This window comes from Vidua macroura, chromosome 16 (assembly GCF_024509145.1).
Source record: "Vidua macroura isolate BioBank_ID:100142 chromosome 16, ASM2450914v1, whole genome shotgun sequence".
NCBI classification, from domain to species: domain Eukaryota; kingdom Metazoa; phylum Chordata; class Aves; order Passeriformes; family Viduidae; genus Vidua; species Vidua macroura.
The window spans coordinates 9831862-9847399 of record NC_071586.1 but is presented as its reverse complement, the minus strand read 5'-3'; the positions used below and the strand labels follow the sequence as shown (position 1 = coordinate 9847399).

At 41.3% G+C, this 15538-nt stretch overlaps 1 protein-coding gene across 1 annotated transcript; it reads left to right on the top strand.

Moving 5' to 3' along the window:
- Positions 1–3017: 3017 nt before the first annotated feature.
- CCZ1 (CCZ1 homolog, vacuolar protein trafficking and biogenesis associated) lies at positions 3018–15415 on the top strand. The gene is made up of 15 exons (XM_053991872.1): positions 3018–3226; positions 4843–4940; positions 5063–5156; positions 5254–5328; positions 6371–6418; positions 6685–6768; positions 8700–8875; positions 9096–9177; positions 9332–9393; positions 9887–9998; positions 10613–10646; positions 11007–11124; positions 12659–12817; positions 13868–13995; positions 15075–15415. Exons 1-15 carry the CDS (start codon positions 3128–3130, stop codon positions 15128–15130), a joined length of 1425 nt encoding a protein of 474 aa, XP_053847847.1. The 5' UTR covers positions 3018–3127; the 3' UTR covers positions 15131–15415.
- Positions 15416–15538: the final 123 nt, after the last annotated feature.

The following is a 15538-nucleotide window of genomic DNA, read 5'->3' as shown; positions in this document are numbered from 1 at the left end:
TAGGCTCAACAAACCAAAACATATGTCTACACAGTACTATTTCTTACTTCTATGTATTTTTAAAAACAAATTGGAAAGCACTCATAAAGTTGTTAATAGTTTGTCCCTTGATGCAGGGGTTGTCCTGTAAATTCCCAATGTACTTATGCAGCAGTTTAATTTTACATAATCATGGGCTGGGAATCACATTTCAAACTCGGGGTGATCTGATGCCACTTTGCAAATGTCAAGGTGTGGTGTTACTGCACATACAATTAAGAAGATGGGATGAAATTTGAACCACAATTGAAGTTTCTTCATGCCCTGTTAATGTGCACATTAGAAATGTAATAATTTAATTGAATTTGTTATCACTTGCTCATTGTAGATTCTCACAAATTCTTCCACCAAAAGCAATGTCAAGTTACAGATGAGGTTGCACCGAGCAGAATTATATGTTAGCAATAACTACACATACATGAATTCCCTTCCTAGGGAAAGCTGGACATGGAAACTCCTTCCTCAGCAATCCCCTTTACAGTGAGTACCCAATGTCCAGCTCTATGTACCTCCACAATACATCCCTTGCAGCAGTGTTTGTATTGCAGCAGTAAACGGGCACCCCAAGTCACAGCCCAGGATGTCCATCTTGCTGAGTCCTGAACAAACACACAGCTAAACATTTCAACCAACACATGCAAAAATCTACAGCCACTGCTGTTTTTAAATTTCTTTTGTAAGAAATTATTTAACTTGATAATCAATACTACCAATTTAAAAAATTTCCTTGTTTGCTGAGTCGTATAAGCAAATTAACTTCCCCTCTGGCCTGATCAACACCTCACCCCTGCCTGCAGAAAAGCACAAGCAAGGAGGGGAATTTGGCTCTTTTTGTTTGATATATTCAATCCTGACTGAATGTTCCCAGAAATTCTGTCAAGAGTCCTGCACCCTTCAAATGGACAGACCGCAGTGAAAGGGCTGTTCTGCACACACTGCTGAATTTTAACTCAGAGCTGTAGGGTAGGAAACAAGAATGCAGATATCACATCCTGACACATTTGGCCTGATCCTTCCTCAGACCCTGCTCAGGGAAATTCTGGGGAGCTCAGCACAGCAGGGTCTTCCTTCATCCTGCCTTGCTGGCAAGGGGAAAGGAGTCACCTTCTGCTGTGACCTCTCTGAAAACACCACAAAATGATAATGCAGATTTTCTCTGCAGCTTTGGAAACATTTCCTACAGCTGTTCCGAGCTGGACTGTCTGGAAATGCTGTGTCTGTGGTGCGGCTCAGCCTGTCATGTCACTCCAGCCTGTCCAGGCCACACAGGAGAAGCTGCTCACTCTGGAGTGGTTTGGGTTAAACGCCACCTGTGCAGGCAGGAAAGGTGACAGCCAAGGTGGTGGCGATCTCTGCACCCAGCGAAAGAAGCCTGCACACATCCCCCTGAACTCACACATCCAAACTCCAAGCTGAGCCATGGCACAAGGCAGGAGGGAAGGGATGGAGCTGACTCCAGCAGGATTTGCTGCCATGGCACAAAGAAGTAGGGATGAGATGGAGCTGACTCCAGCAGCTCAGGGGGAAACAGTGATCATCCCTCTCTGGCTTACACTGTTCACTTTTTGAGTGCACACATTAAATATTAAATTGCTGCAGTCTTAGAGCATCTGTATTCCACACAGTGCTCCTACTGCACTGGGTTGGATTCTCAAGGAATACACCAGTTGCTGAGGCTGAGGAAGACTACATAGATGATGCTACTGGCAATGACAGTAAATATAAACTAAGAGTGATGATAGGAACAGAAATAATAACAGAAGGGAAAAAATTACAAACTCAAGAAATACTGTGTTTTTTTCAGATTTAATTTGGCACAACTTTAAGAGAGTTTACTATTACATTCTTCTAAATGACTTGCTGGAATAAGATATTAGATTTTATCTTTTATACCTTACCCAGGTGTTTATTTAAGCAATTATGTAACCTTAGTTTATTCAGATTCCTAAACTTCACACTCCTGTGGAGAAGAAAATGATACATCTCACCATGTAGCCATTTTTACTTCTAGTTTAACTCACACTGAATTTTATTATAACGGGAATTGAAAAGTAATAGAAAAGCTTATTTTATGAGTTAAACTCCACTATCTTAAATGTGCCAGACAGAAAATGGAAAAATAATCACAATAGACATATCTATTTATGGCAAAAGGATTACCTGAACTAAGTGATGCTGCATGTCAATTCCTTCAATTTACTCAAACTTGATTTCATCCTTCAAATCTCGGATTCTACCTCCAAAAATAAAGCGCTTCTACTTTTTGCAGCTGCCGGATGGCTCCGAACGAGCCTGGGGAATGCTCGTGGTTTTGCGCTTCGAGCAGGGGTGCGATGGCCGGGGCACCGCGGAACCCCCGGGCCCACCGGCCGGAGCTTTCTGCCTGCGGCAGTCGGAGCGGCTGCCCGGCGGGGCTGTGCGGGACCCCGGCAGGAATCGCGGTCCTGAGCGGGCACGGCTCCTGCCTGAGGGAACACCGGGCACGGCTCCTGCCTGAGGGAACACCGGGCACGGGCTGCGGCTGAGGGAACACCGGGCACGGGCTGCGGCTGAGGGAACGCCGGGGCACGGCTCCTGGCTGAGGGAACGCCGGGCACGGCTCCTGGCTGAGGGAACACCGGGCACGGCTCCTGGCTGAGGGAACACCGGGCACGGCTCCTGGCTGAGGGAACGCCGGGCACGGCTCCTGCCTGAGGGAACACGGGGCACGGCTCCTGGCTGAGGGAACATCGGGCACGGGCTGCGGCTGAGGGAACACCGGGCACGGCTCCTGGCTGAGGGAACGCCGGGCACGGGCTCCGGCTGAGGGAACGCCGGGCACGGCTCCTGGCTAAGGGAACACCGGGCACGGGCTCCGGCTGAGGGAACGCCGGGCATGGGGTCCTTCTCCCGCCGTTCCCACGCCCGCCGTTGGGGGCGCTGCGGGGCGCTCGGGCCGGGAGCGCTTCCCGGCCGCTGCTGCGCTTCCGGGGCGCGGAGGCGGAACCGCGGCCGGGCCGGGGCCGCTGGAAGCGCGGCGGGGCCGGTGCCGCGGCGGCCTCGGGCCGATCCCCGATGGTGTCTGGCGGCTGCCGGCCCCAGGCTCAGGATGGCGGCGGCGGGGGCGGCCGGCCAGGAGAAGCAGCTCGCTCCGACCCTTCTCAGTTTCTTCATCTACAACCCCAAGCTAGGGCCCAAAGAGGGAGAGGTACCGGGGAGATTCGCGCTCGGGGATGCGAGGCGCGACGGTCACTCCGTGGCCGAGGCCGGGCCGCAGCGTGTGCGGGCTCGGCGCTGTCCCTGCGGAGCGGCCCCGAACAAAGGCGGCCGCAGCTGCGGCTTTCCCGGCCCGCGGCCGCCGCATCCGTACCTGGCATTTGGGAACCCACGGGGCGGGGACGACTGCCGCCCCCACTGGGGTCTGTCACTGCTTCAGACCGAAAAGAAATAGTAACCAGAGGTGTTGTCAGCAACCGGGCGTATGTTGTAGATGGGGAGCTGGACAGTCAGCAACTGTTTTACTGATGCTTTTAACTTTGTCTAAAAATAACTTTCTCGAGGTAGATATATGGTAGAAAGGTTACTGTTTAACTTAGTTACAGTCAAGTTACTGCTAGTGTTTATTCGCCATTGTATCCCTTAGTAAGGAGAGTCAAGAAGCTCTAGTCACTAGCTTTAGGTAACTGCGTGTTGTGCGGCTCATGCTCAGCTTTAATAGTTTAAAAGTTTCTGAACAGAGCAGTGTACTTACGTACTTAGCAGTGACAGGCTGAGGAGGCTGAGCGTGCCCTCAGCACGCTCCTGGTGACTCCGGACCGGGGGAAGCTGTTGTTCCGCTGGAGGATGAGGTGCTGTTCGGAGGGCCCCCAGTGAGCTGGGGACTGGGCCGGCAGAAACCTCGTGGAGCTCAGCAAAGCCCCGTGTGTGGGATGGAATAATCTGGCTGACCGTGGCGGGTCGGGGTGAACTGGTTGGGAGCAGCTCTGCAAAACTGGACCAGGGAGTCTGTGAACAACAGGTCCTACGTGAATCAGCACTGAGCGCTTGTGGCTGTGGGAGGGAGGGTGGCTCAGCAGGTCCAGCCAAGCCAATGCTTTCCCTCTGTCCAGCACATGTGAGGTTACTAGTGGGTGCTGTGTTCTTCCAGGGATTCCCAGAGCAGGAAAAATACTGGCAAAGTGAAATAGCCTAGTGGAGAACCCCTGAGTCAGTCAGGGGGTGCAGTTTGTGGTGTACCAGAGGAGCCTTTGACAACTGCATTTGTGCAGCCTGGAGGAAAAACAATGTGGAAAGGGGGCAGAGGGCAGTCTCACCTGCCTGAAGGATGGCGGTAAATGATGGAGTTTGGTTCTTGAGGTGAAAGAATGAGGATGGATGGAGGGAAATTCTGATGAGATAGAAAAAAAAAAAAATTCTTCATGGTGAAGTGATCTAACATCAGAGCAGGGCTGGAAAGTTGTGGGATTCCCATCTCTGGAGGTATTGAACACATGACTGGACAAGGCCTGGAGAAATCTGAGCTGCCTTTGAAGCTTGTCATGCTTTGAGCTGGCTTTGAAGCTTGCCTTGCTTTGAACAGGCTCAGAAGTAACTGGGGCCTGTGATTTCAATAACCTTCAATTTACAAAGTACTTTGACATATCATGGGATGATTGACTGTTTAAGTGTGTATATACCTTTTATCTGTTATTACAAAAGCCCATATTGGTACAAAATAAAATTCTGCCTAGGTTATTAAGGGATTAAAAAACAAGCAAACCATGAACTCAATATTCTTTGATTTTGTTAAAATGCATTTGCTTGGATTCTTTTTTGAAATTTTAGGAAGAAAAGAAGATTCTCTTCTATCACCCAAATGAAGTAGAAAAGAATGAAAAAATTAGAAATGTGGGGCTGTGTGAAGCTATAGTGCAGTTCACGAGGTAGGAAGTCTGATTGCATGGGTGATTGTTTTGGCACAAGCACTGTATTTTAAATATCTCAGTTATATGTCTTCCTGTTGTGTGTATAAATATCTATATCTACTTCTGTGTTTTCTTTCCAGGACCTTTAGCCCAACAAAACCTGCAAAATCCCTACATACACAGAAGAATAGACAGTTTTTCCATGAACCTGAAGAAAACTTCTGGATGGTCATGGTACTTATGCACGTGATACGCACATTCCTAAAACACCATCCTGCAATGTTCTCAATGCATTCTGCATTGTCTAATACCAGCCTGTTCCACTTCCTAGGTTGTACGGAATCCCATAATAGAAAAACACAAAGATGGAAAGCCAGTCTATGAATATCAGGAAGAAGAATTGCTGGTAAGAATGAACTTGCCTTTTTTTTTTTTTTATGAGTATTATGTTGTATTTTTGAGAGTACTTCCATCCAGAAATATCTTAGTTTAATTCTTCTTGAACTGCTGTCAAATTGATTTTATATGTATCTATACCTATCTTCATAAATGGAAAAAGGGTAAAGTACTTTTCAATAAAGTTTAAAGAAGAGCACAAGATAGAGAATTATCCAGAGAACATTCAAGATCATTCAATAAACACTGGTAAAATATACAGCTGTGAGATTTTTAGCTTGGAGTAGGTGAATATTTCTTAGGATCTGTTTGTTTAATTAAGTTCTTAAATCTATGTATTTTTATTAGGTGCCAGTATACATGTCACTACTTTCTTAAGACTGCTACTAATATTTACTAATAATCTGGAAAACCAAAAAAGCTCATAACTATGATGGGATTTCTTGTCCAAGCTGCAGAATCATTATGTCTGTTCAATTGTATACAGGAAGGGTATTTGGCAGGGTGGGATAATAATTAAAAAGTTACTTGGTTATCCTGCCCCTGTTCATTACAGTGTGCATTACTTTTGTTCCTCTCTGTGTCCTAAGAAAAGGATTGGAGTCCCAGGGACTCTATTTTGCCAGATAAAATAGTCTTTTTTTTTTTATCTGGGTTAAGATCTCAGCCCCATAAAACCTGCTGTATTGTCCCACATTCTTCAGCCTTTGATTTGGATGAAGAGAGAGATGTCAGAAAGAGGTTCATTTTCACTGACCACAGGCCTCAGGGAAGGGGAATGTTTGTAACTGGAATCCTTGGCATGAGTTCTGAAGGTGCTTTTGGTACTAAATGAGGTGAGGGGGGAAGGGACTCCCTTTATTGAAATCATACTTTATAAAAACGGAGGTATTTCCAGATGCTGACTGAAAATGCCATTTAACTTTTCAGAGGTTGATTTCTCCAATTTGTATCTTTACTGGCTCTTTGAAAACACATGTTGTGTGTAGCTCAGCCAAAATACTTGTAATTCTGTCTCTGCTCCTACTGACGTGCTGCTCTCTTTCCTGCAGGACAAGGTTTATAGTTCAGTCCTCCAGCAGTGCTACAGCATGTACAAGGTAGGGTTAACACTGGAGGCTCAAGGCCTTTTACAAGACAAGAGCACGAGATACTTCAATCACACATAAATTCTTGCCTCTTCTGCCATGTATACCTGGACTCTGCAAATCTAAATATTTTTTCAGTAAAGAAGGGATACATTTGGGTCGATTGGAAAATGTTAAGGAATGGGAGTTGTGTTGTAATCTATATTCATAACAAAGTTACAAGAAATTACTGTAAATGATTACCCAACTAACTGATTTTTTTCTCTTTAAACTGTTAGCTTTTCAATGGCACATTCCTGAGAGCCATGGAAGATGGGGGTGTGAAAGTGCTAAAGGAGAGACTAGAGAAATTCTTCCATCGGGTAAGACCTCATATTTCAGGCACATACTGTGATTCTGCACTGTAAAGAAAATGCAAAAAAAAGTGGCAGCAATGTGATTAGAAAACACAGGCAGTGGAAAAGATACAGAGTCAATACGAAGTATGTGGTTACTCATTTTGTCAAATACTTCCTGCTTTTTCTGACAGAGTAGCTTCTTTAAGTGGAGTTCAACCACAAGTGTGGTTATGAGTTGATGGAACATCTTAACTGTTTAATCACTTTTCTGATGGAATTGTGTTCCTTCTTTCAAAGTTCTGCTTTAATGTTTGAATTGGTTAGTGTGATAACAGTTTGTACAGACCTATTTGAGTGACTGTTGAACATTCATTGAGGTTAGAAGGAATATGGGGAGGTCATCCAGTTCAGCCTCCTACTCAAAGCAGGGTAACACTGAATTTAAACTCTCCTGCCCAGTGCTTTGGGTGGTTGAGACCTGAAAACATCCCGGGGTGGAGATTCCACAACCTGCACGCACAGGCTTTAAGTCCTTTAGTACTGTGAAACAGTGAATAGATGAATTTTTAAACTTCTCCCGCCTATTCCACTCCCCCATGTAGAATTAGTAGCCAATCCTAAGAAGGCTTCAGGAAATATTGCATGCATTATAAAGTAGTCTTCAGAATGTCATTTCATAGCTGATGCTTTAGTGAAAGGATAAAAGGCAAAACCTATTTTTCACATAAAGTAACTGACTGAGTTGTCTCATCTGACAGAATTTTGAGTTCCTACATGAGAAGTTTCATCACACTTGAAAAGTGCCTGCCCCCATTTTTCTGGTTTGCAAGCAAGGAAACAGAACTGCTATCAGCAGTTTGTGCTTTTGTAGTATTGAGATCTCTGATAATGATGGAGTGTAGATATTGTGTAACGGTGTTTAAAATGTTGTTCTTTTAACAGATTTTTAGAATGGCACAATGTTGTGACAGTGTAAACTAAAGTACAGGCTTTGCTCGTGGATTTGGGGAGGGTCTTGCATGTTTTTTGTAAGACTTGTGGTAGACTCCAGAATAAACACCATTGGCACAAGGAGTACCATGATGAGCTGGTGTGTGCTACTGTCCAAACTAAATTAAAAGTAGACCTTTGCAAAAAAGCAAGTAATAAATTTTTATTGCTAAAACAGAGAGATTTACAAGCTGTCACAGAGATCTATCACCCTGTTGGTCTGTATTTCTTGTGGGCATTCAGTAATGTGAAGTGACTGTAGAGGGAGCCATTGCATAAAGCATCTTCCACAGACCACTTGACAGTGCATTTGAAATCTCTTGCTAAAGGTTACAGTCTATCAAGAAAGTGAATAATGGAAATTATTTATTCCATTACACATCTGTTCTGCTTTCTACAACTGAATTTGAAATTAAATATCAGTAAGATAGTCTTTGCTTGCTTATACTCACAAAAGATCTTGAACTTTCCTTAAAAGCTGTTTTCATAATGATTAAATAAAAGCAAAGTGACACCTGGAATCATATTCATGCACTCACACATGGAATCACAGAATGGTTTGGGTTGGAAGGTACCCTTAAAGGTCATCCAGACCAACCCCCAGCTATGAGCAGAGATCTTCAACTAGATCAGATTACTCAGAGCTTTGTCCAACCTGGCTGTGAATGTTTCTGGGGATGGGGCAGTCACCACCTCTCTGGGCAAGCTGTGGCAGTGTGTGAACATCCTCACTGTAAAAAACTACTTTCTCATATCTAATCTAAATTGAATTTCCTTCAGTCCAAAACCCTTTGTAAAAAGTTTGTCTCCACATGACAAGTGTGTCAGACAAGCAGCACTGGAAGGACTTTTTTTTTCTTTGATTTTTAGTCCAGATTGTTGGGGATTAGACTCAAATTTGTCATTTAAATCTACACCTTGGCAGTTTTCTGAATTGTAAAAGCCAACTGTCATTGTTCTCTCAGTACTTGCAGACACTGCACTTACAGTCTTGTGATCTGCTGGATGTGTTTTGTGGAATCAGCTTCTTTCCACTGGATAAAATGACTTACTTGAAAATTCAGTCATTTATTAATAGGATGGAAGAAAGTCTGAACATAGTCAAGTACACGGCATTTCTCTACAATGACCAGCTTATCTGGTAGGTACTTCAGTGATTCTTTTGTGTGTCTTCAATGCTAATCCTATGAGTAAGTGCCATAATAGAGAAGCTTTTAAATTAGTGACAGAGTTGGATGAAAATGAGAAAACATGAGTCAGGCTACCATTCAGTCAGAAGGGCATTGGTCTGAGATAGTTAGAGGAAAATGTGTGATCTGAACTGCAGCATAATTTGTTTCTTTTTCCCCACAATGTTCTAGGAGTGGACTGGAGCAAGATGACATGAGAATTCTGTACAAATATCTCACGACATCTCTGTTTCCAAGGCACATGGAGCCTGAGGTAGCTGGGCTGGGGGTTTTGAGGGGCAAAGTGGTTGGGTATTTTTGGTCTCTTCTTCCTGTTTATCTGGTACTAAAGGCTAAAATACCAAAGAGAGATCTCTCTTCTCTCTGTCTCTAAGCTGGTTTTTCCTATATGTTCTTTTTCCCCTCAGTTAGCAGGAAGAGATTCTCCAATACGTGCTGAAATGCCAGGAAATCTCCAACACTATGGAAGGTAGGTCTTGTTTTAGTGTCACCATCTACTGCTTTTTGCCCCAGGGCAAAACATTTGGGAGGAGTGTGTGTGTTTTGCATACATATTCCACACACAGTTCATTCCAGAGGATCGCACAATAGTTGCTGCAATGTAAAACTTGACCCTTGGAAAAAAGAGAAAATGCTTAATTAACATTACTGCATATTTATTTTTCTTTTCATTGTTCTTATGACAAATTTGGAAATTGTTTCAGTCATTTCTTTTCAGTCAAGCACTCCAGAAAAAGGTGGAAGTTTAATCTAGGATTTATCTATTTGTTCTTCCTCTGTACTCAGCATGTCAGTGAGGCATTCTCTACTTAAGCAAGTGGGTAACATTATTTTGCATAATTGTGGGTTTGGAAATCCTTAATCACGAGAACTCCTAATTGCAAGTTTGGAGAACATCTGTTAAATTTAAGAAACTGAAATACGAGTATTCATCACATCTGACCTGTTGAATTATTTTCTAGGTTTCTTACTGGACCTTTAAATCTTAATGATCCAGAAACAAAATGCCGTTTCCCCAAAATATTTGTTAACACTGATGACACTTACGAAGAGCTTCACTTAATTGTTTATAAGGTATTACAGTTTCCTCTGCAATTACTCCACAGAATTAGGAATCTCTGTGCAATGAAGGTGACAATGATGTGAAGTACTTAGGAATTGTATAGAGAGGTGCATTAATAAGGCCAGGTTAAAGCAAAGAGACAGAAAACTGGCATTTCTAGCAACAAGCTTTAAAGCCTGAATTCTCTTCTCCTCTCTCCTGTACCCTGTACAAAACAAACAATTATTTTGTTTTATTAAAACAAAATACCAGCCTTCAATTGCTTTAAGTGATTTCATGCCTTGCTTTATATGAGATTAATCAATAAAACAAAAAATATTTTGTTCTTATATTAAATGGGAGTTTTTTGCAGATATCTTTGTATAAAGTGCATTTTTACCAAGTTTTCTCTTTCCCCTACAATTTAAACAGTTAACTGAATTTTAAATCATAGCTGAATTGTAAAATCATAGCTAACCTGTGTTGTGCAGGACTGCAAAAAGGTTATCCTATTGAAGTGTTACCTTTAAAAAAGATTTTTAAATCTCTTCTCACCTCTGTATGACCTCTCTGAAGTGTTGTCATTTATTTGAGTTAGTGAAAGTAATCTGTTGTAAATGGCTTTTTTGCTTTTGTTTTGTTCCAGGCAATGAGTGCAGCTGTCTGCTTTATGATTGATGGTAAGTACTAATTAGCATCAATTATTTGCCAAGACTTCTATATGTAAAATACTTTGACATGCAGCTTGTTTTACTCTTGAAAAATACTCACATTAATTTGTTATTTGTTATTTCATTTTTCAAAATGAGTGCTTTTGTCAGTCTTTTATCTTTGTTTCAGTGGTACAAGTAACTAATCTTACACAATAAAATTACTAAATACTGCTTCAGTTAGCCATATTCAAAATCATCCCTGAGGTTTTAATTGTGAGAGAAATCTGTCCTTGGACTGATACTGATGTTTAAAGAAAAAACTACAGAAACTGTACCTTCAGCTGTGGGAAAAGAATCTCACCTCTCCCTTTTCTCTGCCTGACACAGCTTCAATTCCACCCACACTGGAGTTTTGCAGAAAACTGGACAGCATTGTTGGCCCTCAGCTCACGGTGTTGGCATCAGACATATGTGAACAATACAACATCAACAAGAGAATATCAGGGTTTGTACCACCCTTCTTTTCCTCATTAGTTGGTGAAAAATTGGGTTAAATGAACTGCTTAAATAATGGTAACATGAACCCAAATTTTGAAAGCGTTAATGGTGTACTTAAAGCAATGCTTGTCTACTTTTCTGTATCTTAAGTGTTTATAAAGTGCATGTTATTGCATATTTGGGTCTCCCTGAAGTAACATTAGATGTTACTAATTTAGGAACAAATGTTTATTGTCTGGCTGAAATGGGAATTTTAGTAAGTTATTTGGTTGCAGTAGAAGCTTTACCATTGAGGACTTTTCCAGGATTACTGCTTCTTGAAGTTTTGCCATGTATAGTAGGTGAGGAAAAAAAGGTCTTTTATTTTTCTATTTTGCAGGACTAAGGTAATTACTTGAGGGGCAAGAAACAGTCAAAAGAAAAAGGATGCTAATGCTTTGGAAAATATCTTTCACTTAGAACTACAGCTTGACTTGCAATAAAATTGCATTTATTTTTTGATATATTTATTAGTTGGGGAAACAAGAACAGTATCCCATATGGCAACATAAAAGGAATTCAACCAAAGAGAAGTGAGTGAATTCAGTCAGTGGTACCATTCCAAATCAGCAAAATCGCACAGGATAGAATAGGATGTGCTTGAAATTGTGCCAATCTACTAAATCATTAAACTTGGGGTTTTTAAATGTCATCTGGGACTAGCTTTGGCAGCTTTAACTCTTTAAAAGTTTAATGCCATGGTGTCCTGAAAACATGATACAGTTCCTTGACACTAATGCATGTGGGTGACAGAGAGCAGGGGTATCTGGTTGTTTGCTAGGGTGAGCAGTGTCATCACAGTATCTCCTGGTTCTAAATAATACATTGCCTCAAGTACCAATTGCTGCAGCCAGTTTTTGGTCAGTCTGAATGTGTTGTGACTTCTACAAAAAATTACAGCTCTAGGTTTTTATATTAACTTCATAAAAGAGGAAATGGAGGAAGACTGGCAAGGCAGGAGTTTGAAAATAGTCTCTTGCTTGGCCCACACAAATGATGTGGGGGAAAATCTAATTGCCTGGATCAAGAAGAGTTTGTTCTCTTGTTTGTAACAAATAACAAAAACATGAATAGGAGATGACTTTTTGCTCAAATAAAAGACCCAGGATCTATTCAAATCAGCTTCGACTGGCATAAGGGAGAGCAGCAGGAACAAAATGGGGCCAGGAAAAAACAGCTCATTAGAAAAATGCAAATTAATTACTACTCTGAAGTGGGACAAGGCCTTCAGACTCCCCTGTGTGTGTTTACTGGCAGCCTGAGTGGCAGAAGGGGAAATACTGGCTGGTTCTACAGGCTTGGTTGTCAGTTGTTTTTTTTTTTTTTTAAAGTGTGTTAAAATGAATTTCAATCCCACAAGTCTCTTCAATGTGAAGATAAAGTCCAGGCTGTGTAAGCTAGGTATGCACTGGCTCACTACCCAGTCTCTGGCATGCCTGTGCTTATAAAGCATGTTGGTATTCACAAATCACTTTTTTTTTTTTCTTTTTAAATCTTCCTAGAGCTGAGAAGGAACCTCAATTTAAGTTTATCTATTTCAATCACATGAACTTGGCAGAGAAAAGTACCATTCACATGAGGAAAACACCCAGTGTATCACTTGCATCTGTTCACCCTGACCTCATGAAGATTCTCGGTGACATCAACAGTGACTTCTCCAGGTAATGCTTAACTATTAAATAGTCTGTAACTCCTACTGTCAAGCAGATTTTTTTTCTTTGCAAAGGAGTGGCACTTTGTAGTCTTTTGGTTGATGGCTGGCTGTTCATGTTTGGTATTTTGGTTAGAAATAGTCCATCTTAAAAAACAAAAAAATCTTCTACTGTCCTGTTAAACAAAAAATTAAAAGAGGGCCAGGGCCTCTATCAAAGAAAATATCTAATTTATTGGAAGCTTCAGAGTAGTCATAGAAAATGGGATGGAAAGCACGAGAGACTGCCTAATCTGGGAAAGCAGTGTAAAGGACAGGGACACTTGCTTCTGCTGTGTCATACCTTCTCTGACACAGCTGGTGGCTGCTAGGGGTGAGACAATGGATGAAATGCAAACCTTGCAGTTACTGCAGCCCTGCTGATAGAGAAGATAAGTGGCTTCTTGTCAATGGGTATCACGCTGCAAGGTGGGAGAGACCCTCTGTCACTATAAAAGTTAGGAAAGAACATGACAATGCTGAATAATTGGGATGCCCCTAACTAATTAGCAACAAGCTGTTTTCCCACTCTGCTTAAGGACAAGGTTTCCATTTTTCTATAAATGAAGAAAGTGTGTTTCATCATATTATGGAAGTACTGGGTTAGTGACAGCTTTATAGAAGAGACCCAGTTTTTGAGCATAGTTCAGGTCTAGGTTTAACAGTTCTCTGAAAGCTTAGCATCACCACCCTATCTCCAGCTTTCAGTATTTGCTCCCTGTTTAGCAAATCCTCATTCTCTGAAGTGTGTCCTTACCAGAATGGAGAAGTGCTTTCTTCAGTGTTTTCACTGCAGTGTTTGGTTAATGAAAAAAATTACTGATTGACACATTTGGGCATGTCCTAAGCAGCCATTTCTGAAGCCTTCGACCTGGATTGTTAGATGGCCAAGTTAGAATTGGTGTTTTTGTTGATACTGCACAACCACAATTTCTGACATTGAGCTGTCCTAATGATTACAGATAAAGTTGTTGAAGATGAACTTGCTGGCACCCTCTTTACTTTTTAAAACTTCTTTCAGAGTTGATGAAGACGAGGAAATTATTGTGAAGGCAATGAGTGATTACTGGGTAGTTGGGAAAAAGTCTGACCAGCGAGAACTATATGTTATTTTGAATCAAAAAAATGTAAATCTGATTGAAGTTAATGGTAAGGATTGTTTCTTATTGACTTTAAATACAGTTACTCCTAAAATGTCTGTCCCTAGAGAAGTAATACAACCCATCTCATGAGAAATCTAGAGAGGGACTGATCTTTGATGGAGCAGGTGAGTTTGCCTAAAGTTTTAGTCTGCCTACTACCAGCTGTGAAAGGACAGCATAAATATTCAGCAGGCATTCTTAATCAGTCATTCTTCCTCCTTCAAATAACAGAGGACAGCACTGTGAGCTTCGTTTAGGCATAATTTAAAAAGTGTATTACAGATGAGAGATGAATATATTTACATCTATTTGTCAGTGATCCAGGGTTACTTACGCATTGTGCCTGTCCTATCAGTGATCCTCTTCCATTTCTCTCATTTCTAACATGGTTTTGAGAATGATTTACTATGACTAAGAGTGAGAATTAACATTAAGATGCAATAAGCTTTTACATTGCTATTTCTCTAAAAGTCTGTTTGAATCTTGCAGCAATGCTAGGGCTCTCCATTCTAACAGGAGGCAATGTGCTCGCTTAGACAATTGGAAAGGATTCATACCTTGCCAGGACCAAAGCCTAGCAACCTAGATTTTAAAAAGAGGAATGAGTTGTGTAACTTGGCAATCTTTCTGTAACTGTCTTTCAGCACCAAACCTACCATACAGAAACAGTGAGTGAGTGTTTCTGTGCCTGATAAACCTAGGAAGTTTATTAGTCTACCAAATAACACAAAGCAAAAGCTTTGCAGACTTGATTTACTGTAACAGAATATCCCAGTTGCTCCTTTCTCTGAAAAAGGGGTTATAATATACTTCCCTTAACTATATGTTAAGCTGAGTCTGCTGCTGTTGCAGTGTTTGATGAGAGGCCCATCACTTACACTTAAACCACTTTCAGACACTGGGAGACATCAGACTTGACTTTTCCTATTGAAGAGAGAGTGATATTAGGAGTATTTCTACAGTAGAAACTCTTAGGGCTTTTTCTGTTTGAATTTTATCATATTCTCCATGACAATCCCCAGGGTTTTTCTTGAGGAGGTCTCATAAAATTCAATATTGATGTATCTTTTTTGTTTTTTTAAACAGAAGAAGTGAAGAAACTTTGTGCAACACAGTTTAATAATATTTTCTTCTTGGATTGATCTGCAAAGGGCTGATTTATTGAAGATGTCAGTGTCAGGCACTTGTTCAACATGAGAAGTTATTAGTCATATTATTGACTGGAATAATGACAATAGTAAAGCAATACTTGCTTTGTACGAATCAAAATTTCTACTAAAATCTGTAAACTCTGACCATAAAATTTTTAAATTTTAAAAATGTTTATGTGCAAACTAATTAAAAACCAGTCTGAATTCATCTGTACCATTCCATTCTGATATGTTATGTGAATATTTTGCTGAAAAATAAAACTAATAATTGTTACACTTTAGAAGTACCTGTGTTCATTTGCATCGTGTAACTTCCTGCTAGTTTACCAAAAATCCTGGTTTAAAAAACTACTCCCTCTCTAACCAGCAATTCTTGTGCATATATTTGAGCCATTATTA

Coding starts and splice junctions, on each gene's coding strand:
- CCZ1 (XM_053991872.1), top strand. CDS start 3,128: ATGGCGGCGGCGGGGGCGGCCGGCCAGGAGAAGCAGCTCGCTCCGACC. Junction 10,647..11,006: donor TGTCTGCTTTATGATTGATG/GTAAGTACTAAT, acceptor TGCCTGACACAG/CTTCAATTCCACCCACACTG. Junction 12,818..13,867: donor ATCAACAGTGACTTCTCCAG/GTAATGCTTAAC, acceptor AACTTCTTTCAG/AGTTGATGAAGACGAGGAAA.